Source organism: Babylonia areolata, chromosome 19 (assembly GCF_041734735.1).
Source record: "Babylonia areolata isolate BAREFJ2019XMU chromosome 19, ASM4173473v1, whole genome shotgun sequence".
Lineage (NCBI taxonomy): Eukaryota > Metazoa > Mollusca > Gastropoda > Neogastropoda > Buccinidae > Babylonia > Babylonia areolata.
The window spans coordinates 10,169,301-10,195,890 of NC_134894.1; the positions used below are offsets into that span (position 1 = coordinate 10,169,301).

The following is a 26,590-nucleotide window of genomic DNA, read 5'->3' on the forward strand; positions in this document are numbered from 1 at the left end:
GGGGGAGGAGGGGAGGTAAGAGTGGTGGTGAGTAGGAGAGGGGGGGAGATAATGCTTACGTGTGAGCGCGCACGCGCGCGTGTGTTAGTGTGTGTGTGTGTGTGTGTGTGTGACTGCGTTAAAGTGGGCATATTGTCATAAATGTAAATTTCAACAAATGGATGTGATTTGACAAATGGAAGCTATGTTTTGTACATGTTTTTTAAACACTGTTCTCACTCGTAGTGTGTGTGGCCGCGGCGTGTATGTGTATGTTTTTGTGTGTGCGGTGTGTGTGTGTGTGTGTGTGTGTGTGTGTGTGTGTACGCGCGCGCGCGCATGTGTGTGACTATGTTCATGTGTGAGATAAAGAGACAGTGACAGAGAGAAGAGACTGAGGGAGAGAGCCACAGACTGTATTTTATCTGCAAATCTATTTCGATTGCCAGATCAAAATACCAGAACTGAATATAACGCTGTAAGTGATCACATACAAAACTGAGAAACACCACCGCATCACTGCTTCTCACATGCAAATGTGAATCAGAAACACCACCACTATTTCTCACAAACTGAATTAAAACAACAACAACAAGAGAGGCAAGGCCTTCAAGACTCACTTGTCATACGCATAGTCTATTTTGTCCCATATGATGGGATGGAGAGGTGGACACATTGTACACTGATTACTAGTTTGTATGTGAACTCACACCCACTTATACAAAGTCCCGTTCCTCTTCTTCACCTCAGGCACACAAAGCTTTTCTGCCTGTGTTCATGCAAATCAAACCACTGACAAAAACTGACATGCAAATTTGATGCATACAACATTCACATGGTGTTCCTAAATTCTGGCGGGATTACCCATCTCTTTCACTCCACAAACTTGGAGAGAAAAAATGATCGAAAAAAAAAAAAAAAAGAACTGTTCATAAACAATTCCTTTCCAAGCTTGCAACAGGTCCGTAAGAGGCCCACACAAGCACTTCTTGTATCAATTGAAGATCTCTTGTGACACATCTTTTGATTTATAAGACTGATTTACAATGAGGCATTAAAATGGAAGTACCTTCTACTGATGAAAACAAAGAAATCTCTGTTCCCTGGTCATACCAGCGATTGAGCCCCCACCCCACCCCACCCCCACCCCCCAAAAAACAAACAACCAAACAACTAAACAAAAAAACCAACCCCAAAACCAGCATACAATGTAAGAAGAAGAAGAAGAAGAAGAGAAATATATATAAATAATCAATGATTGATACTCATGAATTGCCTACTGACTCTACTTATCAATCCTTTCCCTTTGGGCAGAGGTGACCTTGTTCATTACACATGAAATGCTGGATTACTACAATTTCTCTCTCCCCTCACCACACATACTGCTAGTATTTATGTTAATTTCATGAGACAGGACACCCAAAACTGCATCCACTTTGGTGCGCTTTCTTCAAGTGGTATGTTTATCATTTCAAATGAGTTTAGCATGCATCAAAAAGCTGTATATACCCATCCAGCTCTAAGATGGTGATTTGAAACATCCATAAGCATCTTGGATAATGAACAATCATTGTTTATCAAACACAGATGAAGGAGGAAGTGTCTGAAAAGAAAAGTCCGTCTCCAGCGACTGCTCCACGATGATGCGCAGGTTGGCGATCTGGTCGGCACAGGATTTGTTCCGCCGGAAGCCTGCCTGCTGGTCTCGGAGCTTGGGGTCGACAGCCTCTTTCATCCTTTCCAGTAGAACCCTGTTGAGAAACTTGCCCGGCGTTGACAGGAGCATGATCCCTCAGTAGTTGCTGCAGTCCCTGAGGTCTCCTTTCTTCGGCAGCTTGATGATGATTCCTTCTTTCCACTGGACTGGTACCTCCTCCTTCTCCCAGATCTTGCTGAAGAGGCTGTATAGCATGTTGACAGCTGTTTCCATGTCTGCTTTGATGGGTTCTGCTTGATCTCTACCTTTGAGGGTTTGTCGCAGCTGATGGGCAGTTCTGTCTCTGCGGGTGGAATGTCTGGTGGTGCGTCAGGGGCGGGAGGTTAAAGCCTTGTACACTGAGAGTAAAACACACAAGCTTTTTATGTACTGAGTATAATTTAAAAATGTAATGTTTAAGATGAGAAAGATCAGCTTAAAGCAAATTACCCCCCCCCCCCCCCCCTAGCATTAATTACAGATGAATTTCCCTTTTTTACTATCTGCGCCAAAGACATGCACCAGAAATATAACTTTCATGCTTAGCATAAGAAGTTCCTGTTTCAACAAAAAAATGATAAAAATGACTGCTTTTGTTGTTGTGTCAAAATATCAGATCAATGTGCCAAATTTAGAGAATAAAAAAAAATATAAATATAACAGTAAATTCAGTTTGCATATACTGGATTTTTCCTATTTTTGATGTCAACTGACAAAGTGTTTGCAGAGAAAATGGCAATGTTAAAGTTTACCCCGGACACACACACACACACACATAGACAACCGAACACCGGGTTTAAAACATACTCACTTTGTTTACACAAGTGAGTCAAAAAACCTACTTTAAAATACTATCATATTTATCATCAAATAAACAAAAAACCCCACTTTAATATAAAATACCACAACTTTGAGTAGGATCAGAAACGTCAACAGCAATGTATTCAGAGAACTCTGGCTGATCTGGGTCTCAAGTGTCCCTTGTCCACCATCCATCACACAATGGACAAATTTCGCCTCTCCCAGATTGATGGTCGACCCCTGGACTGTGGAGGTCAGTTTACTGAACGGGTATCATCAGATGGCCGTAAATGATATAGCAACATGTTGTGTCCGTATGTGTGTGTGTGTGTGTGTGTGTGTGTGTGTGTGTGTGAGTGTATGAACCGCCATCAGTCAGATGCTGGTTGTCCACAAAACTGGTGACAAACACGTTTATGTCTTTATTATTATCCATTGATTTGTTTTGAATATATTGATTGTTTTATTGCTTATTTATTCATTCATCTTATTTGTTTCGTTATATATATATATATATTATTGCTCCTATTTACATCTCTTTACAGGCGTATTTATCTATTTAAAAACATACGCAAGAGAATGTACCAGAGTAAGAGAGACATCAAACAAACCAAATCCAAATTTTCAATGATTATTGTCCGTGCTTTCTTTCTTGCATTACCAATTCACACAAAAAATTCAAAGAAGATTTAAAAAAAAAAAGAGGTAAAAAATACACCCACATGCTTCCGTCAAATCACAGATTTTGAACGTCCTTTAAACGGTTAGCAGTGTTGTACAAAAATCCATGCTGTAAAATCCTTGTCAGACGCACGCATGTGTGTGAGTGGGGTGGCGAATGCTTGTGTATCACTGGCTTGCTCTTCCAGCAGTGCTTTGATTTCAAGCACCTGGATATGATCGTTACTTGAGAAATTGTTTGGTAGTTTTGAGAAATTGTTTGTTGGTTTTGAGAAATTGTGATAAATGATAGTGTTGCTGTTTTTTTTGTGGCGAACTGTGATTTATTAACACGGTTTTCAGGCTGCGATCTCGTCTTTTTTAGAAACCCATTCCGAGCAGACATGTCTGTTTCTTCTTGTGGACAAAACGTTCTGGTTTTATTAAATTTTTGTTAAAACGTTCCCTCCCATGCGTCGTTTACCATCAGTGTACCAGTTCACAGTGCGCACTTCCACTCACACACAGACACACCCCTTCCTACACACACACACACACACACACACATCATCATCATCAATTAAGAAAAGTATATTGAGACGAGGCCTGCGCTATTTCTGAGCTTGAATGTACAATGAAGTAGAATCAATAATAAACAAAGCAACAAATTGTTTCCGTGCAAACTGAACTGTTTAGAAACCGTCTACATTGTTGATGCAAGTCGAAAGATAGTAAAAATCCCAGCTACTGGTAAAAATTAAAGCGAAAAAGTTATCACAATGACAGGTTTTCTAGTCAACTACCTGCGAGTTATGTAACACCTGTTGAAAATTGTAAATTGGAACATTTAGAAATTAGCACACGCTGAATAATACAAATTTGTCAAACACAATGGGCAATTCAGATTATGACACAGTGAACAAACGTAAATAAGAATATACTGAAAATACGACTGTAATTACCGCTTTCTTCACTTTGAAAACGGGATATCTATGGGGGGTGGGGGTGGAGGGTTCATAACAGATCTTGGATTTCCGAGAATAACTGATAAAGAAATCCCTAACAACAGGAGCAACAGACAACCACAGCAAAACTAACAGCCAGTGTGCGCCTCACACACACACACAAAATTAGCTTCCCACGTGTCATTTTACCTCGCGCAGTCTTTACCAAGAATTTATGTACATTACCCACGTAGTGGCGTAAAAACAGTTGTCCTTTTCTCGAGGCAAACAATGCGATTGTTACCGATGTTTGAAATGACTGTAATTGCAGATTTTGAAATGAAAGTCGATCTTTTCTTCTTTCAATAACAGACTCCCTTGAAGGCTCCCACGAGTGGGGGCCAGCATGGTGTCAATCGTTTGTCTCTTTTACTATGTCGTCAGCTGAAGGTTGATGTAGACTGATAAATCATTAGACCGTGAGTAAGCTATGTCCACTCATGTGTCATTGATAGCCTGGATGCTGGATGCCGTATGCGTCCTATAACTTTCCATGGGACTACAACAAGGATCGCCTCTTTCCCCTGTCCGTTACAACCTTCATGCGAATGAACCTGCCGGTCTTGGCTGGGTTGTACTGCGGTCTACTGTAAACGATCTTATCAGCGCTAAGTTTGCTCAGCGTTCATACGTTTCCGAAGTCTATGGAATTAGAGCGCACATTCATCGCGGCAAAGCAAACTTAGCACTGCCAAGATCGGTTTATCGGGTGACTCGTGCGGTAGAAATGAGTTTCACCATAACCGCTATTTGCTGATGCTGGAGAGTTCCGCGGCAATCTTGGATCTACGTTCGTATGCGCATCTAACTTTTAGTACTCGAAATTCGACCAATGCCGAAGGCGATCGACAAAAGTACCAAACATGTGCTGTCCTCCGTTTCTTTAGTTGATAGCCTCTATTGCTACAACCAGACTGATCAATGAAGTGCCATCGTATGCACACACACAAAAAAGGAGCAAAAATTCGAAGGAAAAAAAAACAGAAGAAAAAATAGAAGCCTGCTGTTCGCACCTTCTCGATCGCCTTTGTTGCTCGTACTTTCGGACAGCCAATCAACATCAATAGCACAGATCATGTGACGCGCCTCAAAAGTCATGAAAACACGGAACTCTCCAGCGGTGTATTCGGGGGTCATATTGTACAGTGCTGGGCTCGTGGTGTCGTTGTGAAGGTTTCGTTGTTCGATGTGTTGAGTCCTGCATGGGTGTCTTTCCGAGTGTGAGGTTCATGATCATGACGTATTTGTATATATTTATATTACTCTTTCTGTCACAACATTCGGACTGCTCTCCCCAGGGAGAGTGCGTCGCTACACTAACAGGGCCACCCATTTTTGATTCACTTGTGTAAACAAAGTGTCTATGTTTTAACCCAATGTTCGGTTGTCTATGTGTGTGTGTGTGTGTGTCCATGGTAAACTTTAACATTGCCATTTTCTCTGCAAATACTTTGTCAGTTGACACCAATAAATAAAAATAGGTAAAATTCAGTTCTTTCCAGTCATCTTGTTTAAAACAATATTGCACCTCTGGGATGGGCACCAAAAATTTTTTAAAAAGCTAAATTATATGCAAACTGAATTTAGTTATATATTTTTTTCTCTCTAAACTTGGCACTTTGATCTGATATTCTCACACAAGAACAAGAGCAGTCATTTTTTTTTTTTTTTTAATCATTTTTTGTTCAAACAGGAACTTCTTTTGCTAAGCATGGAAGTTATATTTCTTTTGCATGTCTGGTGTAGATAGTAAAAAAGGGGAATTAATCTGTAATTAATGCTAAGGGGGTTAATTTGCTTTAAACTGATCTTTCTCATCTTAAACATTACATTTTGAAATAATACTCAATACATAAAGAGCTTGTGTGCTTTATTCTCAGTGTACAGGGCTTTTACTATGCTCATTCGCCCAAGTGGTCTTTTTCAGAAAATAGTAAAATCAATATGACGAGTGGACTTTATAGATCTATCGGCTGAGCCCTGAAGGTCATGGGCAAAATCAATTGCGTACACATATTTATACATATTCAAAGTGCGTGCACGCAACCTCGAAGGGAGACATTTTGTTTCAAGTAGTTGACCTGCCCGTTCAATTCAATATTCAATCGACAATACACGATAACATGTGATGGAAAGTTGGAGAAGGAGACCGTTAAATATTTATTCAGAGAAAGATTTGTGACCGCCTCATCACTTACTGGATTATGTCTCAAACTACCATAAAATATCAACAAAATCAGTCCGAATTCACAGTTAAAAATATTAAACCATGAGAGGTAATACCCTTGATGAAATGTAAAAATTTCCAGTCTTTACTTTTCTCAAAATTAAGTCCTTTTCACTTCATACGACGTTTATTAGAAGTACTCATACTTGGCTCTATATGTTATTAGTTTAACAAAATACTCAATTTTAATATCAACTTTAAAACTATAAAATTAGATGGTAAAATGGGGCGTCATTTACCCCAAGACTGATGTGTGTCATGCTTGTAGCAGACGATGCTTGTTACACACTGTGTTCGACAACACATGAAGGCGGTAGAGAAGGGAAAGAACAACAACAACGGTAGAGACAGCAACCACTGATGAAGTCAGTCAGCCATCCACCCTCAAAACTGACCAGTCTGACAACTCCCCACTGGCTCAGTTTCTGCATCAGTGGCAGACAACCCCCGACCTGCGCTACGAAAATGACACCAGGCTAGACAACACAGTGTCACATGCCTTTGAAACACAGCTATCCTGAACAACAGATCCTGTCAACTTGATGTCATCTTTTTAATCATGATAGAACATGTGTGGGTTGAATCACTATTATTCATATCATACAATTTAATATAGATCTGAATACTATGACATGTCTTGATTTGAACTTTGATATTGAATTTCTTCAAATTCGCTCACACACACACACACACACAGAGCACCCATTTGCACAACACAAACAAAATCTCGAATCACTTGGTGGCATAAAAAGAAAGCATTTCAACCCACAAACACCTTGCTTTTTCCTCTCATGGAGAGCAAAGTTTACTTCATAGCTTGTAACACAGATAGCACCAGTCAATGTGACTTTTCCATTACATATCACACACTCTAAATGAAAAAAAACAAAGACTAAAAAGAAATAATATATATATAAAAAAACCCAATCACAACTGAACACATCATTACAATCCAATAAGTTGTAAAGAAAAAACATCCACTGCAGTCCAGTTACACTCCACACACATAATACATTTCACACTATGGTTCAAATCAGCACGACACACACAAAACACATTAATATGAAAACTGATGATGACGAAGCCTTTTCATTTTTTATCTTTCTTTTTTTTCTAAATTATTTTAATGTCTGCTCACAATTTTGATAAAAAGAATCTTTCATAGTATAAAATTTCTATAAAAAAAATAATGGAATGTAGAAAGCACACGTAACACATATACGAGTGTTTAAAAAAAAAAAATCCACACCCCTATTGCTGTAAAAGGTAATCGCTCACACAAATAGGACAGAAAATGTTCAAAGCACCTATAAATATGAAATTTTGAAAACATTTGAAAACAGAGAACACAGGAAAAAGATATGTAGTAAAATATTTTAAAAAATCCACACTTCAACCATTGTAAAAGGCAAATTACTCACACAAACATGGCAAGAAACATTCAAACTAACTAAAAATACAGAACTTTGAAAACACCTAAAAATACACACAAGTTTTACAGAAGATAAAAAAAACCCAACTAACTTCACAAAAAGCCACACAATAGTATATTACAATCAGGATCAATTAAAAAAAAAAAAAAAAAAGGAAGTAGGAATGTAAAATGAAAACCATACAGTATCAAAAAACAAAACAAAGAACAGATGAGACTTATGACACGAACACACTACGGCGTAGGCACACAGGGTTTCAAGGCAGGTAAAAGTACTCTCTCTTACGTGAATGCAGGCGGACGGTCAAAACCAGCATAAGAAAGCCCATGACCACGATGACAGCAATGAGAATTCCAATTATCACTGAAAGCAAACAGCACAAGGCCATGTTCGGGTCATCCATTTGTTTTGTGCATTTGTTTGATGCTCATGATAGGTGAGGAGAAGCATACACAAGTGTAATTCTGACAATATTCAATGAGCTGAGAGACGACTGGCTCCTTACTTCAAATGACACAAGCTTGTGATATCATAGGCTACGAATGAAAACAACAATGATTTCTTTCTGACAGAAGGTACCCAAACTGTCTCTCTTCTTCTCACTTTTACTTGTGTATACACATATCAAGCTTATAGTTATCATATTTGTAGACACATCACGAACAAAGTGATTTGTTATGATCAGACTAATATTTGCAAAGTTTTTTTTTTCTCTATACATATTTATCAGAATGAAATGGTAACTAAGAAATACTTGTGTTCAACGAGAAATGTTTAGAAAACAAACAATACATTTCATTTTATTATGTTTAGTGTTGTCTTTTTCCAATATGAAATATCTAGAAGAAGAAAAAAGAGCCAGCTAATATCTGCAACCATGTTAAGTTTGGCATTCATAAACACAACAGTTCCTTTAGAATTGGCAATACTGATGCTTACTACACACACACACACACACACACACACACACACACACACTTCATATGTACTGTAAGTCTACTGAGCCAGAATTATTTTGCAGATTCATGGCATTTACACACACACACACACATTTTTTAAACTATTTTCTTGTCCCGATCGTTAGTGCTCTAGGCCCCGGTGCTAAGGAATGAATTATAAATACCTATTATCACTGTCATCATTATTGTGAATTATAAATACCTATTATCACTGTCATCATTATTATCAAATACACAAAAAACTACTTTAAAATACTATCATATTTATTATCAAATAAACAAAAAACTACTTTAATATAAAATACCGCAACTTAAAGTAGAATCAGAGGTGACTGTATACACATTTTGAACAAGATTTATGTATGCTACACAAAATATTTTCTATACTGATGTAATCCAGTTCTAGATTTAATGTCTAGACTTAACTTGTACTCTATATTTCCCAGAAATAAAACATCACTTTCAGCACTTCTTCCAGTCTCAGCCTATCTGCGGACATGCATGTGCATTAAACCCTGACCAAATGATGCTGTATAAACATGGGGAGTCTTTTCATGTAACTGAAGCATATCATGCACGTAACACCTAACCAAATGTTGCTGTGTAAACACAACTGTGCACGCACCAGGAGCATATCATGAGCATATTTCTGAAAACCATAATAAATGCTTTCTGATTTAATTCAACAGACAAGGCGTATCTCTGAGTCAACGTGCTCACATTTTTTTTCTTGCAAAACTGCCAACTCACTTCTGGCATGCACAATGCTGTATCACTTGTATGTTACCTTTGTCTTCTTTTCTCTTCTTCCTCCAAATGTATGTCTTATGCATGTCTTAACCAAACAGTTAGTGTGGCTATTGTAAACTATTATGAGCACAATACCAGATGTTATCTGTATTGAGCACAATACCAGATGTTATATATAATAATAATAATAATAATGTATATTTATATAGTGCCCATTCTCACTAAGAACTCAGGGCGCTTTACATGAAAGAAAAAATATTACAACATAAAACATTCATGACCACTCTTTCTCAAAAACCCCTCCCCTCACACACACTCTCCCTTTCCCACTCTACAAACATCCAAAGTGAACTGACATCGGTGGTGTTGGAGAAAAGGAAGCTGAGAATACTTATAGACAGGTTTTAAAAAGATGAGTCTTTAGTGATAAGCGAAAACCAGAAATAGATGCACAGATAATAGAATCAGATGCATGGATATTGTATTTGTATTTGTATTAGTAACATGAAATATGTAACATTTTCATGTGGCCCCATGGGGTTTCTTGAATTAGACATGTCTTCTCTTATCCTGTCACATAACACCTCACCAGATGTGCTGTTACTAAGAGCACATCTGAAGTGACTGACAGCTATGAGACTAAGAGCACATCTGAAGTGATTGACAGCTATGACTGTATCTACAGTTCACTACTCCACTGTCCTTGCCGAAAGAATCAGAAAGAAAACAACAAACAACAAAAAAAAAAAAAAGAAAAGAAAAAAGGCTGCTTAGTAATTTACCTTCCATGTAACTTTCGGAGACGGCGACACTTTTGGGAGTGTTCCCACACTCCTTTTCCCAGTTCACGGGGACCTCATTTTTGGTCACAGCCACAAACTCCTCCAGGGGACAGCACTCCTTCTGGCAGTCTGTCACAGGGTCATCAAACACTCTCCCTTGAATTGCTTTCTCCATTATATTATGAAGTGTAATTATTTGGATCACCAATGCAGAAAACAGGACACCACTGGCACTCACATTTATCAAAGATTTGATAAGAATACAACACATGAGTGCAGACGGGTGTGGTGGTAGAATGGCTAGAACACTGGATTCTTATCTGAGTTTCCTGAGTTCCATCGCAGGTTTAGGCACACCTGTTGGGTTCAGGGTGGAGATTTGTCTGATCTCCTAGGTCAACGTATGTGCAGACCTGCTTGTGCCTGAAGCCCCTTCAGAAGATCAAATACACACGTTAAAGATCCTGTAATTCATGTCAGCGTTTGGTGGGTTATGGAGACAAGAACAAACCCATCGTGCACACCACCGAAAACAGAGCATGGCTACACATATGGTGGGGCAAAAAATAAACAAACTGTCATACACATAAAAAGTTACATGTCTGTGTGAGTGTGAGCGTACCCAGGTAGACAGGCTGTTGGGCAAAATGAATCCCAGGTTTGTAAAGGACTTGGAGCTTGGTCTCTGATTGAGGATAGGCGCTATATTAAGTATCCGTATCAATCACACCAATGGCATTCACATACCTGAAATTTGATCAGAACACAGCACACCACTGGCACAGACTCAAATACCTGAAATTTGATACAGCACATTAAACTTAAACTCACCTTCTTTCAGTTTAAGACCCAACGGTTCTTCCATAAAATGCAAGCAAGACATAGATAACCAGACAACAGTAAAAGCATTAAAAGAAAACAGAAAATCTGAAGAAAAAAAAAATCCTAACTACCAGGATGGATGAGAGTGAAGGGAGCAGCGGTCCTGTTCCGATAGCGGATCTTGACACAGTAATCCTCCTCTACCAGGTGGAGCTCCACCATCAGAGTGCTGGCATAGGGCGGTTTGATGCCATTGAAGACTTTCAAAGCGTCTGACACAGCTGCCACAGTGTCGTCATGCTGAACACAACACACAACACAACACACAAAGATGATGGGAACGGAGCCAGCTGGGGATACAAGGTGTGTGTATATGTGGTTTTATACTGGGAGAAAGAAAAATAATAAAAGGCGGCGCTCTAATTGGATCAACCATGCTCTTCCAGGGGAGAGCAGCCTGAATTTCATACAAAGAAATCTGTTGTGGCAAAAAGTAAATCTCCACACAATACAATACAATACAATAAAGAATTAAAAGCTGAATACCTACCTACCATCAGTGCAGACACTGAGAGAGGTCTAATAAACAATGAACAATGAAACAATGAAACATGACACTGACAGGATGACGACTACAGCGGAAGAGCAAAAATATTTAAAATGAAAGAAACAAATGGGAAATAACAAAAATGGGAGACCATAAAAAGCCGTCAAAGGCAATCATCAGTCTGATATACAATACAATAAAAATAGCAAAAGCAATACTCCATGATCAAATGCACAGAACACAACTTAAAATTACAAGAATTGTGAGTGAAGTGACATGTCAGGCTCTGTATTTAACTGGTTTCTCCACTGCAATGGGAAGTTATTTACAGCTTAGTCTTTTGTGAAGGACTATGACTCTCAAACTAGGAGGCAAGATTGCACTGGCTCTTAGTGCTGCAGCCTAAGGGGCTAGATGGCCTTTCCGAATCATCCCAACGCTGACTGTCCAAAAAACCCTTTTGGCCAAGAGAGTGGGGTTGTAACATGGGCAAGACACTCTCTACTATAATCAAATTCTAGCCCAGATAGTCAGAACAGCTAACCTGGGCAAGACACTCTCCACCATAATTAAATTCTAGCACAGATAGTCAGGACAGCTCTTGCCTTTCCTGCTGTTCTGAGTGTCATCGTCCGACACGACTGATTATCATTCATAATATCTAACTGACTAGGTGAACCTGAATTGGGAACTGAGGGGTCCGCTGGAGCAGAGCAATAACAGAAAGGAGGCAAATGGATGAGGGGAGGTAACTAGCAGAAGGAACCTGTCCTTTTCATTCATTTGATACTGATATTTTGCACAGGACAGGAATCAGATCTCTGCTGGTGTCTGCACTAGTGAGACATGGTACTGTATGCACCAAATACATGACTGTAGATGTAAAGGCATCAAGTGCAAGCATAAATGTTTTCATGTTTTGTATTGTATAACTCTTTGTCATGACAAATTTATCTGTGTGAAATGCCCCAGGGAAAGCGACAACGTAGCGCCATCTGTTTCTTCTTCTTCTTTTTTTGGTTGTTGTCTAACTCTAAGTGCATTAATTTGCTTTACTGTCCAAGTGGATTTTTTCAGAATTCTGACAGGGACATGACACATAAAACCATAACAATAAAAAGTGTGACTGTAAACTTTAGAAAGAAAAAAAAAAAAGGAGAAAAAAAATCCCAACAGTTCAAGTGTGCTTGTTGTACTTACCGCTGAATACATGTACATTTTGTAATGCTGTTGTTTCTGTGCAGCCTGCACCATGTTCTGGATGAACATCTTCAGCAGGGGACCTGCACACAGTCAGAAAACATTGTTCACACATCCACTCAGTCAAATGCACTGTGTGTCTGTGTGTGTGTGAGCGTGCATGTATTGTGTTGTGTTGTGCTGTGTTGTGCTTTATTCAATTATTGTATTGTAATGTATTGTGTTAAATAAATTTGGGAGAACATTGCTACAGTGCAGGGCCACCCATTTTTTCTTCTTTTTTTCTGCCTTGTGCATTTGCTTTCTTACCAAAGTGGATTTTTTTCCACAAAATATTACCAGGGCAACCCTTTTTGTTGCTGTGGGTTCTTTCATGTGCGGTAAGTGCATGCTCCACACAGGTCCTTAGTTCATTGTCTCATCCAAATGACTAGCTTCAGGACCATCTGTCAAGATCTAGCAGAAAGGGAGAAAATATTGCACAGTGTGGGATTCGATCCCCCACACTCAGATCATCTCACTTCCTAGGTTGACGTGTTACTACAAGGCCATCACTCCACCTGCATTTGGTGTGTCCTTGCGAATCCACCACTTTGTAACTGAAAGAGCATTGTATAGTACACGCTCAGTTGAACAGTTTTGTTCATGTTCCTTTTTGTTGTCTTTGTGTCCTTTTGGTGAATTAAAAAAAAAAAAAGTTAAACAGATACACAAAAATACCTTCACTGTGAACAAAGATTGCTGCTGCACAAAATGCACTTCCCTCATGATCAACATGTTAGTTTACATCTTTTTTTAATACATTTCTTGCTTGTGTGTCATGGGATGAGTTGGGGAATGGGGCTGGGCAGGAATTGGGAAATGAAAGATGCAATAAGAGGCTGGACATAACTGTTGATGGAATCACAAATTTCTTTTCTTTATATTTTACCTCCCATTCCATAAAATAATATTTCATCAGTCATACAGTTGTTCGCTCTCAAAGGAAGAAATCATTACAAAAAAAAAACAGAATATGTAATGACAAAAGAAGAAATTGACGTATTAAAAAAAAAGAAAGAAAAAAAAAAAGAACAGAAAAAAAGAACCCTTCAACCCGTGCAACAGAAGCTATATATTCATAATGGGTATGCCTTTAAAATGTGGTTTTAGGAAGCAGAATATTTTTGCTGTTTTTTTTGTTTTTTGTTTTTTTAATTCTTGGATGTTATTTTCACAGCATTGATACTCTTGAAGTCCTCACTCATTCAACATATATTCTGTAGACTTCTCTACTGATTTGTTAAACTGTTGTGCAGGCCTTTGATCATGCGCATGGAGGCCTAACTAGTGTGTGCCTCCATACATTTTATAAGCTACAGCACCAAGGTTCTTTACTTTTTTCTTTTAATTTTTGCATCACCTGAAAAAACAACAACAACTGGTTAACCAGCTACACATGAAGGGAAAAGCAACACCAACCTCCTTTCAGACGACTGAGCTCTGATCCATTGAATAACAACTGGAAGCTAAAATCACCAATCTTTATCATTTTGTCGTACACGGTCTCATTATCCCACTTTGCTTCTGCCCATTCTGGCAGAGAGTAATTGTGGGACCGCTGAAAAAAAAAAAAAAAAAAAAAAAAATAAAATCTGAAAGTGAACAGTAATCACTAGGTGCAAGTTTTCAATTAAACAATGATAACAACCATGTCACAAAAACAAAACAAAAAAATCACTTCCATCCACAAACATTTTTCTGAAGCTGCAAATTTTCACAGAAAAAGACACACTGCACTGTCTTTGAGTCTGACAGTGAAATAACCATGTACATGCAAACAAACTACATCACTTCTGTCAATGAACAGTTTTCAGCAGCTGTGATCTTTTACTTAAAAAAACAACAACAACAGCGAAGCGTCCATACTCCATGACAGTGAAATAACAACATGCAGTTGATAGTCATAAAAAAAAATCAACAAGCAATAAAACAGTTTTCTTCTTTAATTTAAAAACATTTTTTTTTTAATAAAAGATAACATTGTTCATGACAGTGAATTAATCACACAAAGTTTCAACTAAAGTCACACACAAAAAAACCAAACACACAATTTCTTTCCAAAAATGGTTATCAGCAGCTGCAATTTAAAAAAAAAAAAACCAACCTCCTGTCCATGACTGGAATAACTATATCAAAGTCACAGTGTCTCTTTTTGTTAACATTTTCACATTCAATGGACCCATTTTCATGCTGATACAGTATTCAACATGCTTCCTAACTGATTTTCTTTTTCTGTTTTCCACTTGAAGAACTACTGGATCATAACACCCACATTGTGTGTGTATGTGTGTTTGTGTGTGTGTGTGTGTGTGTGTGTGTGTGTGTGTGTGTCTATGCGTGTCTGTATTGTAAATCTCTGTGTCCGTGTGTGCGCATGGATGTTAGTGCATTCGCACATATGTGTGTGTGTGAGCAGGCATATGTGTGAGTGAGAGAGATCATGAGACATACACAGAGCTAGACGGTGCATGGCAGTACTAGATCCGTCCGGTCCCTGTACCATTCAAAACATGTGACAGACAGAAGAATTACCTGACAGAACAGATTGTCAGCCACTTTCCACAAGTCGCTGATGTTCACTTTCTTGATACCAGTATTCTTTGCTACGTAGTCATATAGTTCCTGCCAACAGCCCAATACCACACTGATGTGACATAAATCAAATGCATACTCTCTATCAGCATTTTGCCCTCCTTATAGTTATAACATTTATGTTATCATTCTTTTAAACTTTGAAAACTTAAGTCTACTTTGAAAAACAAAACAAAACGTGCTCACAAAAACAAAAAAACAAACCACCACCACCACCAACCCAAATCTTTGTTAATAATGCATCTGAAACTTCAAAAAAGAAATACTGAGTCCTCTTCATATTTATCACACTTTCTCTTGCTCTCTCTTTCTCTCCCTCTCTCTAATTTTTCTATCACCCCTCCTCAATCGTAACCAATGAACAAAGTTTATGAACAGAAAAAAGAGATCGGACAAGAAAACAAAATGAATAGGAAGCTAAGTACATCACAAAAAACTGAGAAAAACATACAACATCCACCTCACAAACAAAATCATATTCATGATTTGAAAATGCACTTTACCCCACCCCTAAAAATAAAAATAAAAAAGAATAAATAAAAAGCCCTGAGGAAAAAATTGATCCCTATACACAAAACAAAATCATGTGATCCAAAAATGCACTTGTTGAAAAAAAACTCTGAAGAAGACACAATGAATATCCACTATACAAATTATAAACAAAATCGTATCATGATCTGAACATCTCTCAGGGATGCATAACAATTAACATACAGCGTTGGATTTCTCCTCTTCCACCACAGCCGGGGAATGCAGAACTGCATCATACAGCTGGTCATACAATGGGCACTTTTCATCAATGGCAAGGACCTGTGTAACAGTGGAGAAAAGAAGGATACAATCAATGTACTGTCCTCTTATTGAGAAGTGTGTGTGTGTGTGTCTGTGCGCGCGTGCGCGTGCGTGCACATGTGCGTGCGTGTGTGTGTGTGTATGTGTGCGTGTGTGTGTGTCTGTGTTTGAGTGTGTGAGTGCAGCAGCTACTGCACTGACAATATACACTCAAAACCTAGTAGCTGATACACATTGTTTTAGACAAGGAAATTATTCAAATTCATAACAATGTGAGGAGAAAGAAAGAGAAATTCTCAGGGGGTAGGGATGTGTGTTGACAGCACAACAATGCTCAATCTAAATTCCACACACACAGCCACAGTCTATGTTTGATTTCATTCTTCGTTGTATTTATCTAGAAATTGTACTGTGTTTATAGTTTTTACTTTCCTTCAGCTACCGTTTGCTGGTTCATAAGCTGCATCTTGAGTTTCACTAGGTCACATTTTGACAATGACTTTTACAGAAAATCACAATTTTTTTCTTTTAAATATACCTTTCAGAAAATCAAAGGGATGGGAGTGCAGATGTGTTGTACACACGAGTGTTACATTTACACCATAACTAAAAAAATCTACAGTACTTGGTAGTATTGTACACAGGTATTCTTTTCACAATCAGTCTCCAGGGCACATTTGACAGTGAACAGCAAAAGGCAGGACAAAGTCAAGACAGGCTCAGGCTTCTTGCATGGAGTGTTCACACTGTTACATCCTCAACACAGACTCGCACTCCATCTCTCTCTCTCTCTCTCTCCCACCCCTATCTCCTCCCAAACCCCTTCCTTCACTTCCACCTGCTTAGACACAAACATGGTCATGCAATTTACCTGACAACAAATGAGACAAAGGGAGAGAGAGAGAGAGAGAGAGAGAGAGAGAGAGAGAGAGAGAGAGAGAGAGAGAGAGAGAGAAAGAATACAAATGTCAAAAAAGAAGATATCCACAAACTGGCATAAACTTCATAGAGGACAGGTACTGACATCCATCTCCAACAACTCACATGGCATTCTATCAAGGCTGACCAGCACAAAGAATTTACATGTAAGCCAGCCATTAGCTTGAAAATAAAAAAAGTACCAGTAGATGTGGTGTAGCGTGTATGATGAACCAGTGCATGCTTTGACACCATCTTGAAACTTAATCTCAATTAAAACGACTACATACACTGGAATGAATGAGTGAAGTAAAGGAAGCACAAAAAGCTTACAAACATTACATGAACTTTATCCCCAACGTGACCTCAGACCACAGAGAGCAGAGCGCATTTGTGAGAAAGCACTGATCACCTGGTGCTGCACATCTGTACACATGTGTTACAGTGTCAGGTGTCCATGGCTAAAACACATGATCAGTGATTCACTGCTGATCATTCTTCTTCTGCGTTCACTCGTATGCACACGAGTGGGCTCTTACGTGTATGACCGTTTTTACCCCGCCATGTAGGCAGCCATACTCCATTTTTGGGGGTGTGCATGCTGGGTATGTTCTTGTTTCCGTAACCCACCGAACGCTGACATGGATTACAGGATCTTTAACGTGCGTATTTGATCTTCTGCTTGCATATACACACGAAGGGGGCTCAGGCACTAGCAGGTCTGCACATATGTTGACCTGGGAGATCGTAAAAATCTCCACCCTTTACCCACCAGGCACCGTCAACGTGATTCGAACCCGGGACCCTCAGATTGACAGTCCAACGCTTTAACCACTTGGCTATTGCGCCCGTCACTGCTGATCATTCGACCTGAATGGGGATGGTTGCGACACAATAGTGAAAGAAGGCAAAGTGTGGAAGGACTGGGAAAGGAGAGGGGGCTGTAGGGGGAGAAAAGTAGGAGGGATGGGAGCTTGTGGTGATTCCACCTTTTTTTTTTTTTTGTTAGTTATGGGTGCCCAACACACTATAACACATAAAACAAAGTACTCACATGATCTTCATCCTCAGGGCGGGTGTGGACAGGAATGGGCTGCCACAGCAGCTTGGGGTTCCAGACCTGCTCACCCTGTGGGGGGTACAGGCCTGCCAGATTGCAGTAGGCTGACATCAAGCATCGGTTGACATTGGAGGACGCCACCGTGATCTGTTTAAAAAGGCTTCACCGTGTAAAATTGAGATCACCGCCTGCATTCACATCAACTGTTGCAGCACAATATGTGCACTCCCTCTCTATTCTCCACATAGCCTGATTTAAATATCAATGACATCAACAATGTGTGAATTTGAAATGTTTCTGTGATTGTGCGGTTGTGTGGGGGAGAAGAGGGGTGGGCTAAGAGAGGGAGTCTCTGTGCATGTACTTGCATGTGTGTTTCTGTGTGTAATCTGGATGCCAGGGGGACAGTGTGTGTGTGTGTGTGTGTGTGTGTGTGTGTGTGTGTGTGTGTGTGTGTGTGTGTGTGCGCGCGCGTGTGCGTGCGTATGTACGTGTGTGTGTGTGTGTGTGCACATGTGTGTCTGTTTTGCATCCGGACATAAAAGCCCCATGTTTTCAGTCCCAAAGTTAAGTCTCACATACTGAAAAGCACCCACAGAGAAAGAAAAAGAAAAAAAGATCTGTGTACATATACAAAAGAACATTCTTTTTTTTTTTTTTTTTTGCTCACAATATTTTGCTTTCCTCTGAGCCGTCATACATATATATGCCTATTTCCTCACCACTTGACCACTACTATGCATTCTGAAATAGAAAATATCAATGCTGAAAATGAAACACAGACACTCTCACATAGATTTAACCCCGTCTGCAGATGAGTATGCTCTTCAGTGAAGGACTGTCACCTCACTCACTGAGGTAACACTGAGCTTACACACAGGTCAGGATGTCAGTCAACATTCTTTGTTTGGACATTTTCCTCTTATGACTGCATTACCTCTGTTCAGCAAAATCAATGACACCATTGGTAAGTACACAAAAAGTAGTAAATGCACTTCAAACTCATGCCACACATATATTTTAATGAGGTTCAGCAGTCAAGGAGTTAAACATCAAACAGTTTGCAATGGCACGAGGATGGACACAGCACTGCCACATCATAAATATATTACATATATATAATAGATACACCTATACCTCTGTGTTGTTGTAGGCTTGGCTCAACAGGTGTCCATACTCAGAGTGAAAGAACTGCCCAAGAGCGTACTGCTGTCGCATGCCCACCTGAAAAACAAAATAACAGAAAGGTGAAAACTATAATATTTTTTGGAACACACACACACCACACACCACAAAATCAATACTCTTTTCTGCCCTATCTATGTCTCAGTAATAATTTTCTATTATTATCTTTGCACGCCACTTGTTAACATGCACCTATCTTTACATTAATTACAAGCTGGAGGTCCAAACATTAATCAAAACTCACGAAACTTGAGTTGTGAGGCCCACTAGCTCTCTATTTCTCTCTGTCCAGCTGTGGCCTATTGCCACTCGGTCTGGCAGTGTCTCACTCATATGGATTATGTACCCTCCAACAGCATTATTTTCATGTCATGCCTTTGTTGTTTGCCTTTCTGTCTGTCTTCAATCAGCTGTTTGTCTACCTATTTGCTAGGCTATCTCCCGCTCCAGCTGGTTGTTCTTTGACTCTTATGTCTGTCTCTCCAACAACATTATTATTATTATAATCTGATATGTGTGTTTTAACACTCTTATTGTTGTAATCTGATAAGTTATTAACTTTAATCTGATAAATGTTTTTTTTTCATCTATGTAGTTTCATTACCAGCACACAACATTACCATTATCAATATAATCTTATGAGTTATGTGTGTTTGTTTTAACATTATTATTGTTGTCATATGATTCTTTTTAATCTTTATTATCAGCATACTTATGTCTTTATTATCATAAAAGTTAGTATTTTGTAGCACTGACCCGATTAAAATACATATTTTCCTTCTTTTTTTCCTCTCTACATCTTGACTTGCTTTGCCTTGCCTTCTCTTTCACTCTGTCTCTCTTTCTCTGCAGTGTATGCTAATTCTCATCAACTGATCAAGCACATTTAAGCTTTCCATAGATATCTGACTAGAATAAAAAAATTAAAAAAAAGAGGAAATTTTATATCTAAAATTACGTTTAAATAACATACTTACCATGACCCAACTAGTGCAGACTCCGGCAGGGGTCTGACATTCCTGTCCTGTGCAAACTACTTTCCGCCTATGCGGAGAAAACGAAAGCAACTACGGCCGATAACCTCCCGGAAGAAGGTAACCTCCCCTTTGTCCCGCTAGCTAGCGCCCTCTTTTGACGGCTAATGTATGCCTATGGTCATCATTTTTTGAATTTTTCCTCTTTTTTTTCTATTCATAAGAGTGCATGTATGCTACAGTTGTATCTGGGTGTGAGAAGTGTTTTGCTTCAATGTCTACATATGAACATATACAATATCTACATATGCTATAGAAATATATGATGGATTTGTGGTGTGTGTTTCTGCAATTTGCAATGTCATGTGATAAAATATGATAGATCATCATGTACTCGTGTGTGTGTGTGTGTCTGTGTGTGTGTGTGTGTGTGTGTGTTTATACAGATCAGATAGTTTCTTTTTAAAAAAAATTGATTATACTTTCAGTTTTTGTTACATAAGTAACTGGAGCACAAGTGTATTCATTATTTCATTTAGTCTTCTCTGTTGTTATCATATTAATTATTATGTTTTAATGTATACAAATTAAATATATGTAAATTTAAATGCTAACCAAATTACTCTGTAGGTAACTCATAACCAAGAAATGGTGATGCATTATGAATCTTTTCAACTTTATTTTTCTGTTAAAGCTACACTGAATAACAGAATGCAGCTGCCACACACATATTCATACAGAGCTATCCACAAATAACTTGTGCTTGATTTGGGGCACAAATAAATGTTGGTTACTGCATTTGCTTCTTTCCACAAGACTGTCAGTACAAAACAAATTACAACACTATGAATATAATGTACCCGCAGTTGCACACATGTGTGGGTTGTATATATATATATATATGTCTGCTTTGGCACCATTTTCTTTTCTGCTCATAGGTGTGTATGCATGCTTCATGTGTGACTGAGCGTGTAATGTTTGTCCATTCTTTTGTTTAATATCTATCCACAAATGTGATTCTTGACGAAAATCTACCCCCTTTCTCTTCCCCACCCATGTCTTAAGTCATCACAGATTTTCCTGTTCCTCTCTATCATAATACAATAAAACAAACTAACTAGTCAACCAGTAAAATTACTTGAAAGAGCCAAATCCACTCCTATTCCTATTTCAACTCTGAATTATTTCAAACACAAGTTGTCATATTAAGCATTTCTAATGCAACAGATGGAACCGTAATTTTTATAAATGACAGATAAAAATGATTTCAACTGTTCACATTCATAGATGATATATATATATACAAGGCGGTAATTTCATTATCACAAATGCAAGTAACTTTAGAAGTGTGCAATGTGTTTTCTTACACATCTGTGTATATGATGGGTTAATTCAACTGTGTGTGTGTGTGTGTGTGTGCGTGCCTACAATGTAATGTGATGGGAGGTGACTGGTCATGTATTTATGTTTGCACGTGAATTTGTGTGTGTGTGTGTGTGTGTGTGTGTGTGTGTGTGTGTCCATTTGCACTTCAGTTCAAAGTTTTTTCACTTTCAAATGATATTAGACATGGAAAGGTTGTTTTATTGTGTGTGCGTGTGTGTGTGTGTGTGTGTGTGTGTGTGTGTGTGTGAGAGAGAGAGTATTGTATTACTCTTTTTTGTCACAACAGATTTCTCTGGGTGAAATTCCAGCTGCTCTCCCCAGGGACAGCACACCACTAAACTGAGAGTGCCACCCATTTTTTTTTTTTTTTTTTTCCTAACTGCAGTTTTTGACTCACTTGTGTAAACAAAGTGAGTCTATGTTTTAACCCGGTGTTCAAGTCAAAAAGTGAGTCTGTTTTAACCCGGTGTTCGGTTGTCTGTGTGTGTGTGTGTGTGTGTGTGTGTGTGTGTCCGTGGTAAACTTTAACATTGATATTTTCTCTGCAAATACTTTGTCAGTTGACACCATCACTCACACTAGTCACAGTGTGTGTGAATGAGTGAATGAGCAAGTTCAAAATCTGTTCTGACTCCTTCACAGCAAAGTTCCAATGGTGCACTTAAAATCTGTTCTGACTTCCTCAGCAAAGCCCCAATGGTGCACTTATCCGTATCACTTTAACTTAGTGAACAGCCATTCAATGAAACAGCCATGCCAGTTTTCTCTTTGATATTAATGCCCAATTTAATGTAAACAGTCAAAGCTTTTTGTTACAGAGGTTATAATACTGATGGAAATCAAGTGTGGTCAACACTGACCATGCATTCAAATCAATTTCATGCAAGAAAGAAAAAAAAATCTTCAGATATATATTTTCACACCACAACAGACTTGAACTTGAAGTCAACTTTAACTGTAAGTCTTACCGTTGTAAGCCACCCCGGGCCATTAGACCACTTGTCCTTGTTCGCATCTGTGGGAAATGTGAACTCGGGACTGCGGTCTCCATGGCGATACACCTGTCACAGACAAGCAAGCAAAATAAATTTGTAGCACTGAAATACATTTCAAAATATAAGTTGTAATCAGTGACAAACTGTCGCAACCAATTACGTTAAAACTGTGAGGTCCAAAAGAGGCGCTAGCACTGAGAAAGGGAGTGTAGACCCTCAGACATGGGTCAGTAATTGGTCAAGTTAGCTTGAGAAAGCAGTTTTTGATTTATAAGAAAAAAAAGATAAAGAAGAAGAAAGAATGAATGAATAAAACTGTTTAATCTAAGAAAAACAAAGACACATAGTGCTCAGCTTCTTCCTTGTGTCTTTTCCTGAATGACTGTCAACTGAATTATACACAACTACTGAACTAGGGTCAAATTCCCACAGTCAATAAGTTTCTTTCTTCTCCTTCCGTTCCCTCTCTTGACCTTATCAGAAGATCATTCTATTTCATACACACTTGCTAGGCCATCACTATCCTCACTCTTCCTGATTGCATGGTTTGATTTGTGTGTCTGTGTGAGAGAGGGGGAGAGGGACATTAATGGGAAAGGTTGGGTTATTATAATCTTATACTAAGTACATTAAAATCTTATAACTTTGAAATGAATCACACCAAAAGTATCCTCAGTTTGTGTTAAAAAACTTAAATGTAATTCTTTACATTTTTTTTTTCTTTTCTCCAACATTCTCTCTCTCATTATATTATATTCTTCACAACACACACACACATACACACTGTCCCTTCTTCCCCCACTCCCCCCTTTGTTATTTTTTTTTTCTTGTTGTCCAACATCACTTACTTAATGTGGAAAGATGTTAAACTGACGACTAAGTTAGAAAGTACATCAAAATTTAACAACTTTGAAATGCTTCAAACCAAAAGTATCAGCAGTTTGTGTTAAATGAAATTATTTAATCTTTCACTCATGTTCTTACAGTTACACTCATGGAAAGTGAAACAATTTTTTGCTTTTATGTTCTTACACCCAGGTTCTTACAGTTACACTCATGGAAATTGAAATCATGTGTTGTTTTCATGTTCTTACGTTCAGGTTCTTACAGTTACACTCATGGAAATTGAAATCATGTGCTGTTTTTATGTTCTTACAGTTACACTCATGGAAATTGAAATCATGTGCTGTTTTTATGTTCTTACAGTTACACTCAGGTTCTTAACATTTACACTCAAAATCATGTGTTGCTCTTCTCAATCTGGGTTATTTTGTTTTTGTTTTTTAATTGCCACTGATTCAGATTGGCTGTATTTTTAGGAGATAATATGAAACAATGTTACCAATGCTTTGTAGAGACAAGTGAGGAGAATAAAAAAAAAAAGTCATATTCATAAATCGGTTTTCTTAATCTGTATATGAAGTTTGGCTGACCCCATCAGCAATCACTGTGTGTGTGTGTGTGTGTGCGCGCGCACGCTGGTTGGTCATTAATTTAGTGTTTGTTCATTACAGTGATTTTAGATGGAAAAAGTGTATGCAATGCATGTGCATACATCACAGGAATGTGCTCAAAGTGTACACAATTACAAATGTGACAAGAAATAGAAGTTCCCTATGGACAAAGCAAATTGGGTGGATGAAAACTTCGGAATCCCTTAACCATAATTCAATTAACTAGTAAAAACAGGTAAAGACTAAAAGAGTCAAATGTCACAATATTTACATTGTAATTGTTTTGATAAACATTAACAACGACAAGAATTTGAGATGTGTGTGTGATATGTGGAAACAGAACAGACTATATAAATCGGCGTGAAAAATACGTTTAGATTTCGACAAAAGAAAGAAAATCAACACAAAACATGGTTCTCTCCACACCACATTGAGATCAACTGTTTAAACGTTAATTTTCATTCCTTCTTCATAAAATCATTGCCAGTTTTGTCATTCAAAGTCCACTGCACCGCTAAACATGTGGTCTGCTAAACATTAAATACAGACGTGCTTACCTGCAATAATTATTATACATATTGATCAGCACGAGGCCTACGATTCAGACTCACCATGTTAACCAACTGTAAAGTGTCAGGAGAGGTAGCGACAGTTGATGCAAACAAGGTGAAAAAGACGAACGAAAGCATGGCTTCAGTCTGTCCAGCCATTGTATTCTCTCTCTCAGTTAATCGCTGGGAGAATTCGTCCACACTCCAGCTGTGTACCAGGGCAACTGAACAAGAGAAAGTGAAAAACCGAAGGCCGAGCAGCTGACTCGACTCTTCTTCCAAACCCGCCGCCGTGGTGTTTGCTCATGTGACTTCAACACCAAACAACGATTGGTCAGTTCGATCTCTAATCTTCCGGCTTTGTTTACAGTTGGCCTCACCACGCACACTGAGGCTCAGCTGTTTCTGGGCGAGTTTTCCTGGTTCTCGTGACCAGTTTTATCAGTTTACACAGAAGCTGGTAGCAGTTACCGACCACCATTTGTGTCTTTCTAAACTGCAAACTTTAGGGATGAAATTTAACCCGTTGGCTCACGACCACCATTTGTGTCTTTCTAAACTGCAAACTTTAGGGATGAAATTTAACCCGTTGGCTCACGAATATGCACGAGCACGTAAACCGTCCTAGGCCTTCTGACAACCGTAACTTTGAATGATGCATAATCATGTTGTTGAAGGGCCACAAAGCTTGTACAAGTACATATCATTGAGTGCAGGCACATGACTTATCATGATCGATTTTCTTATTTATAATTATTTTCCCTTAAGGGTAGAAGGATATCATAGTGCAGTTACCTCATCAGTTTAACGGTAAAGTTTATCAGTGTGTTTTGGGGTCAGTCAGTAGCCTACTTCTCAGCACTGCACCTCAGTACAGTTCCACACTAGAAATGCCAATGGGGAAAAATTGGACGTCAAAAGCCGGTTCCATTTCAAGTATTAATTCATTCAAGAATCAAGTGGACAATTCCATAAAATTCTCAACTTTTTTTCAGAAATGAAAATTTGACGAATAAATAAACTTGATAGCAAGGCGTTAAACCCTGACCAAATTTAACTAATTTTAAATTTGACGGGCGCAATAGCCGAGTGGTTAAAGCGTTGAACTTTCAATCTGAGGGTCCCGGGTTCGAATCACGGTAACCGCGCCTGGTGGGTAAAGGGTGGAGATTTTTCCGATCTCCCAGGTCAACATATGTGCAGACCTGTTAGTGCCTGAACCCCCTTCGTGTGTATAAGCACGCAGAAGATCAAATACGCACGTTAAAGATCCTGTAACCCATGTCAGTGATCGGTGGGTTATGGAGACACGAAAATACCCAGCATGTATGAACCACGACAGAGTCATCGGCAAGTCGATGTTGGTCGTGTAACGGAAAGAAGAAGAAGAACTACTCGGACGGGAGGACGTTGCCAAAACAACGGTCTACCGATCTGAACAGCAAACGCTGGAACCGCATCAGTCGAACGTTTTTGTCAATTTCTTTCGTGGACTAGAGAGAGAGAACTCTGAACACTAACACTGAAATGGTTAATGTCATCAGCTGTAAAGCTCTGGTGACACTAGAGAGAGAGAGAGAGAGAGAGAGTGTATCCAGTCAGTCAAGACCACTTCACCACCATCACCACCACCACCACCCCCACACATCCACCCTCCCCCGCCACAAGAAGCCTCGATCGGTGTCATGTGAACAGACGAAGTTAAAACTGAATTTTACATAATTTTGTGAATTTTAAATGCTTTATTCAAATCGAAGCTCTCAATTTTAATGGCAAGCTGT

The 26,590-nt window shown here is 38.8% G+C and overlaps 1 protein-coding gene across 1 annotated transcript; it reads right to left on the reverse strand.

Moving 5' to 3' along the window:
• Positions 1 to 538: 538 nt before the first annotated feature.
• LOC143293434 (prostatic acid phosphatase-like) lies at positions 539 to 25,303 on the reverse strand. Its single transcript, XM_076604285.1, has 12 exons — positions 24,870 to 25,303; positions 22,778 to 22,870; positions 19,402 to 19,488; positions 18,259 to 18,411; positions 16,209 to 16,304; positions 15,435 to 15,524; positions 14,322 to 14,460; positions 12,861 to 12,943; positions 11,245 to 11,413; positions 10,292 to 10,420; positions 8,086 to 8,163; positions 539 to 2,034 (listed from the first exon to the last, which is right to left on the reverse strand). The coding sequence occupies exons 1-12, from the start codon at positions 24,966 to 24,968 to the stop codon at positions 2,006 to 2,008; spliced, it is 1,245 nt and encodes a 414-aa protein (XP_076460400.1). The 5' UTR covers positions 24,969 to 25,303; the 3' UTR covers positions 539 to 2,005.
• Between the last annotated feature and the right edge of the window lie 1,287 nt (positions 25,304 to 26,590).